The sequence below is a fragment of the Argentina silus genome (assembly GCF_951799395.1).
Source record: "Argentina silus genome assembly, chromosome: 22".
In the NCBI taxonomy this organism is placed as follows: Eukaryota; Metazoa; Chordata; class Actinopteri; order Argentiniformes; family Argentinidae; genus Argentina; species Argentina silus.
In genome coordinates this window covers 3,814,468-3,820,816 of record NC_139676.1, presented here as the reverse complement: position 1 = coordinate 3,820,816, position 6,349 = coordinate 3,814,468, and the positions used below count along the sequence as shown (strand labels likewise).

At 43.9% G+C, this 6,349-nt stretch overlaps 1 protein-coding gene across 1 annotated transcript; it reads right to left on the bottom strand.

The window, feature by feature from the left end:
* Nucleotides 1-1,362: 1,362 nt before the first annotated feature.
* LOC310821435 (carbohydrate sulfotransferase 12-like) lies at nucleotides 1,363-5,909 on the bottom strand. Its single transcript, XM_083693472.1, has 3 exons — nucleotides 5,689-5,909; nucleotides 2,763-3,517; nucleotides 1,363-2,526 (listed from the first exon to the last, which is right to left on the bottom strand). The coding sequence occupies exons 2-3, from the start codon at nucleotides 3,417-3,419 to the stop codon at nucleotides 1,795-1,797; spliced, it is 1,389 nt and encodes a 462-aa protein (XP_083549598.1). The 5' UTR covers nucleotides 3,420-3,517; nucleotides 5,689-5,909; the 3' UTR covers nucleotides 1,363-1,794.
* Nucleotides 5,910-6,349: the final 440 nt, after the last annotated feature.

The window sequence follows — 6,349 nt, the reverse complement described above, 5'->3', positions numbered from 1 at the left end:
AATGAAACAGGTAGTAAAAGAGCACTGTCTGGCCCTAGTTTTGTAGCACAGCCTCACAGGGATATATAGGAGTGTGGCCCCAGACAGTACAGCTACGCTGGGTGCTAACAGACTTATGTAACCTATACCCATACTCACATACACGTAAGAAGTCCTGGGTCGTAAAATCGCTAGGTAAGCTCTTAGCAACATGGATACATAGGTGGGTAAAAACCAAATGGGGAAAGACATGGTTGACCCTCACCCCAGTATGGACATCACGGCAGTCGCTAAGCCCAAAACGTTGTCACTGTTCATCTATCTGCTTGTTTTAATTTCCATTAGTGACAGAGATAGTTACAGGCATTGATTCTTAAATAATACAACTGGCTATGACGAAGAAATTACATTTCGTTTAATAATCTAAGACATCTAGCAGACGCCTTTATCCAAAGCGACTTACAGCAAGTACATTTGTCTAAAGTAAGTGAATCATCTATCCATCAGTCATCATAAGAAAAACAAATCTATGCTCGGACCAGGGGCCATTGGCAGTCACAATGCTAGAAGAAGGAAGGATTACTTATGAGCATGCATTCACAGAATTAGCTAATTTGCTCATTGTTTTGCCCAATGTATGGTCCTTGCCAATAGTAACCAATACAATAATAATACAAATAAAAATACTGTTGATGAACCTCACGTACCATTTTGGGTTTTTGGTCTTCCATTGTAGTTTATGGTTGCTGGCTATTTCAACAAGAACGTTTGTCTACTAGTAGCTAGCTTGCAAACTACTTAGCAAAAATGAGCACTTGCTGTAAGGAAGTGGCAATTTGGTCCAGCACTCAAAATAACAGGTCAGGTGTTGCCAATTTTTAAACTAAATACTACTTTAATAGTATATCGTTCTACTAGTGAAATTCACTAGTTAATACTTCTGGTTCTGGTATCGTTTTGTACATAAGTACAATTATTTAGAAATAACTTTAATCATTTGTTATCTTGCGTCGAGTTTTGTCGACGTTTGTGACTTTTTCATCTCATGTTATGTGTTATTTCATTCCCTTATCTGTTATTTCATTCTCTTATCTGTTATTTCATTCTCTACCCTTCTTGTCTGTCCAGTGTTCCCACGAGGATTCTGGCCATGTTCGAATAGTTTAAAAGCGTTCCTCCTTCCTCTATTTGTTGACGTAAGAGGGGGGAGGAGAGGGGGGAGGAGAGGGGGGAGGAGAGGGGGGAGGAGAGGGGGGAGGAGAGGGGGGAGGAGAGGGGGGAGGAGAGGGGGAAGGAGAGGGGGAAGGAGAGGGTGAGATAAGAACACTAGGCATACAACGTTATGTTCACAGAATCAACAAATCACGGAGATGGACACACTCAAATGTTTCCAAAAAAACTTTATTCCAAAAAAAACACATTTTCACAACATATTTCCCTTTAGAAAAAAAACTAATTTAACACAGAGGTGGAACAACTCTGGTCCTGGGGGGGGGCGAAGTGTATGCAGGCTTCTGTTCCAGCCCAGAACTAAAACACCTGATCAATGAATGGTCTTCAATCTGGACCACATAAAATGATACTGTAATCAGGTGTATTAATGCTGGTCTGGAACAAAAGGCTGCATCCACTGTAGTATCAGAGTTGGTCATCTCTAACATACAGAAGGCATCCATCACTCAGACAACAGTGTCAAAACACATGTTACTCTCTTTGTTCTGTTTATCTTTGTCTCCAAGTAGGAGACAAAAATAAGACTGTTGCTAGAGTATGTACGTGTATATGGCGAATCTCTGTCCAGGCGTTTAAAAGGCATCACAGGTGGAGCAGCATCTCAGGTCTGGGGTACCCGAACAGCTCAAAGTCTGGTTTGTACAGGTTGTACAGTTTCCTCCTTAACTCTGGTGGAACGTCTGTGAACCAATCGCGTTCCCAACTGGTGGCTGTCCGGTTCCGGTTGCTAGGCGGAAACCGGATCTGGTCGTCCACTCCGAGGAGTCGGAGCAGGTGATCAGAGTCCTCATCCAGGTTTTCCAGCTTTCCGACAAAATCATACTGGATCTGACAAGGGTGACAGAGGCGGTACACCTGCCGCCAGTGTTCGTTAAACGGAATCTCCTTCTCCGTCTCCGGATCCAGGAGATACTGGACAAACTCGGGAAACGAGGGGCGGATTCCCGCCTTAAATGCCTCGGCCACCGAGTTCGGAAGACTAGACACATTTCCGAAGCGACGAAGCATCACAGAGCCGAACTGTTTGTAGAAGTCCTCGTTGGGTTGGCCGAATTTGTTCCGGAAGGCGGAGATGAGGCGTACAAAGGGGTCTCGGACGAACAGAAACTTGGTGTAGCTCTGGAGCTTCACCCTCATCAGGTGACGGGAGAGTCGCCCGTAGCGGCGCCAAAACTTGGAGAAGGTGAGGTGGAGGGAGGAGTTGTGGATGAGGTCAGGGGGCACGACCTGCGGGTCACGGTAGGGTTGGCCGTCCTCCGAGAGCAGACCCTCGGAGAGCACCACCATCACACGCTTCCAGTTGGTACACGCCACCTAGAAAGAAGTGAGGGTGGGGGAGGGAGGGAGGAGATAGAGGGAGAGAGAGGACAGAGAGAGAGAGAGAGAGAGAGATGGAGGGGGGAAAAGGGAGGGAGAGGAGAGAGATAGGAGTTAACTCTGTCCAGATGGAGTTATGATTTTATGAATGCAGGTTATTCTTACATTGAATTGAAAAGAGTTTGAGAGAGAAGGCAGTAGAAGGGAGGAGGAGGAGGGTCACACATACACACCTTGGGGACGTAGCAGTAGATGACCTCATGTCTATCGTCCACTATGAGGTGGTCTAGCTCCCGGTTGGGAATCTGGTCAAACGTCCGATCCCTTCCTGGGAATTCCAGTGTTCCATTCCCAGAACACACATCCTGGATACGCTTCCTTCTCTCTTCCTGCCTTCGCCCCTCTTCTCTCTTCTTCTTCTCCTCCTCTTTTCCACTCTCCTCTTCCCCTCTCCCATTCTCCTCTTGTTTAACACTCAGATCTAAGGGGTCTCCTTCGATGGGGGGTTTACCCTCTTCTTTGGGGGTACCATCCTTCTCATCCAAAATTGAGCCTGTCGTAGGGTTCTTTGGGGGACTGTGAGGCTGAGGAGTGAGTATCGTGGGACCCCTCTCCCTCGGGGCAGAGCTGGATGACGAGAGGGAGAGGAACCCTCCTAGACTCCCCAGCCCCCAGAGCAGGGAGTGGGGCTGGGGGAGGGCATGGCTGGAAGAGGGGGACAGGCTGGGGGACAGGGCTGCGGCCGGGTGAGGGTGATGGTGGGAAAGGTCGTGGGGGTCGTGGGGGTAGAGGTTCAGTGCTCCAACATCATCCCAGTATAGGATGATGAGCAGGATCATGAACAGGGATCCAACGATGAACGCCACCTGGAAAAACCTTGACGTTCCCATTTTTCCAGATCGGAGTGAGGACGAGAGAGAGAGCTTATCTCAGCTCCATGATAAAGGCCTTTTCAGTGTTGGAAACGCTTCCTGCTCTGCAATGACACCTAATGAATACCAGGAAAAACACAATATTATTATGTTATTTAGTTATTATTATATTATGTTATTTAGAGATTACAACATACAGTGCCTTCGGAAAGTATTCAGACCCTTTCACTTTTTCCACATTTTGTTGTGTTATAGACTCAATTTAAAATGGATTAAATTAAAAGACTTTGCCATCAATCCACACACAATACCCCAGAATGACAAAGCGAAAACACGTTTTTTGAAATTTCAGTACATTTATTAAAATAGATTTTTTGCTATTGCTGTATTTTTTTGTTGTTAATATTTTGCTTATATATTGTTGTTTTTTATGTCCCGTGCCCAAGTCAATTTCATGTATGTGCAAATATACTTGGCCAAATAAAATAATTCTGATTCTGATTCTGATAATTGTGTTTGCAACAATGAATTCAAGTGAAAGAGCAAAGAAAGTGGCTGGAAATGTGTTTATTTAGTTTTACTACAAAGCAAGTAGTAAAATTTTAATTTCAGTAGTAAAAGTAGTAAATTTAGTGCAAATCCAGCACATTCTCCTCTGAAGAATAGTGGTAGCTGCATCAAGTTATGGGTATGTTTGTCACTGGCAGGGACTGGGGAGTTTGTCAGGATCAAGAGAAAATTATGAAATTCGCGATCCTATAAAAACGACCCTATAAAAACAAAGATATTAATTCCCAAATTACATGAACTATTATCCTTGCATTAAGATTGACTCATTCAACTTATTGAGTAATTTGTTCATGACATTTTTGCATTTTCGGTCATTTTAAGAGTGTCGTAGCAAAGGGTCTGAATACTTATGTACATGAGGTATTTCTGAATTTCAATTTGAATAAATTTACTGAAAGTTCAAAAACGTGTTTTCGCTTTGTCATTCTAGGGTATTGTGTGTGGATTGATGGCAAATTCTTTTAATTTAATCTATTTTAAATTGAGTCTATAACACAACAAAATGTGGAAAAAGTGAAGGGGTCTGAATACTTTCCGAAGGCACTGTAGAACATGTCTTCTTCTGCCATAGACTACTGTGTGATAATGTTACACATTATCTTCTTGCATGGGAAGGCTCCGGGTAAGTTATAGGTCCAGATAGGATCAACCAAAACTGTCGTTGGATTAGTGTAGACATGTCGTCCTGGTTAATATTACAATTTAATCTCCAAATTCTGTAGCCCTGCTGAGGCGTTGTATTGAGGCATGATTAATGTGTGCCCCGTCTAGATTGCACCGTGGGAACAGCGCTGGGCGTTAAACTCGCAGCTAGCTGCGAACAAACGTAAACCCCACCCCGGGTGAGAAGATGTTGGACCGGGTTACTGGCGCAGAGGTGCGACTTCAAACCCACACTGACTAAAAACAGCACATCAACACCACGGCCCAAAACACCGGACAGAACGGCGCCTTTGACGTGGAAAACAACCACTCAAAACACATTACAATCAGGTGAAATAAATAATCATAAGCCATATGCTAATTATAGAACATAAATAGGCCAAATAAAATATAATATTATGCTGCTTTGATATGATGATAAGATCTCACTGGCTTTTCCCTGAAATATTCCTAGACGGGGTTTGGAGTTGGCTTACAGTGTGTTTTTCCATCGAGGCAGACAGTCTCAGACTAGGTCCACGTAAACATGCTGTATTCGAAAAGCTGCTCTACCGATTTACACGCTCAAATACTCCGTCTCACCCCACCACTCCAAAAACCTAATTTATACAGTAGGCTACAGGTCCCGCACACAATGTAGCCCTTTCACTGTCCCGTACTGGCCTCTCTCTCTCCTCTCCCCGCCTGCCTTCTGGTCTCTTTCTCTCTCTCTCTCGCTCACACATACACTCTCTCTCCTTCCACTGCGGTTTCCCGCAGTCTACAGCCATTCTGGCAAATTACTGTCGCTTCTACTGTAGCTATATATACATATATCCACAGTACACATGTTGTTCTCCCATTTTCATCATTTCTAACATTTGTTTTATTAATCCCGGTCATACATCGGGCATCACGGCAGCGAGCTCAGCTGCCAAGAGACATTGGTTAGTAGTTTAATAACGGAAATTAACGTGGAAAGTCACACCGATAAGATACAAAACTGTTACATTTACATATACGACTATACAGTGAGATCACTGTGCTGTTTTTCTGTCTAACGATGCAATTTTACCTTTTTCATTGGGTCCATGATCGCTCGCAGCCCCTTTGCCTCTGTCGGTACTCGGTGTCCGGACCATGGATGAGACGGGGCATGAGAGAGAGAGAGAGAAGCAATGTACACAAAGCCACGGGAGGAGAGAACACCCGGTATAAGTCTCGCGAGACTTGTGGTATATCCTGCATCGGTCCAGGACAACCTCATCCACACATGAATATCTGTCTCTACTCTGTCACTATGGTTTTCTATTTATGAAATCATTAATTAACGCATGGTATCATATCTACCATGACCTGACCATGAACTTGTTAAACTATAACGAATCCTAGAAAAATAATTATATATACACAGTAATTTATAGTAACAATAGGGACTGGGACACACACACAAACACTCAAGGAACAACCGACGTTGGGAAATCAGATACAAAACTACATGTGTTACATAAACTACATTCCATGCCAAAAATGTCCCCGTGAGCATTTATCTGTTTCAACACGCATTACCTTTCCCCAACTTCATTCCTCCTCCTCCACTGAGCATGACAACACCAGAATAGACGCCCACAAGGAAAGGACGCGAGTGATCAGGTTTTAGACAGTACAAGTGCTTTATTCGAGAGCTTCATTTAAAACAAGAGTGAGACTTTTCTTCCATTTCCGACGGATGAGCT

Bases quoted from the DNA above. Each gene is read 5' to 3' on its own strand.
- LOC310821435 (XM_083693472.1), bottom strand. From the start codon at position 3,419: ATGGGAACGTCAAGGTTTTTCCAGGTGGCGTTCATCGTTGGATCCCTG. The intron at 2,527-2,762 runs GTGTGTATGTGT...ACTTCTTTCTAG, and splicing joins TCTACTGCTACGTCCCCAAG to GTGGCGTGTACCAACTGGAA.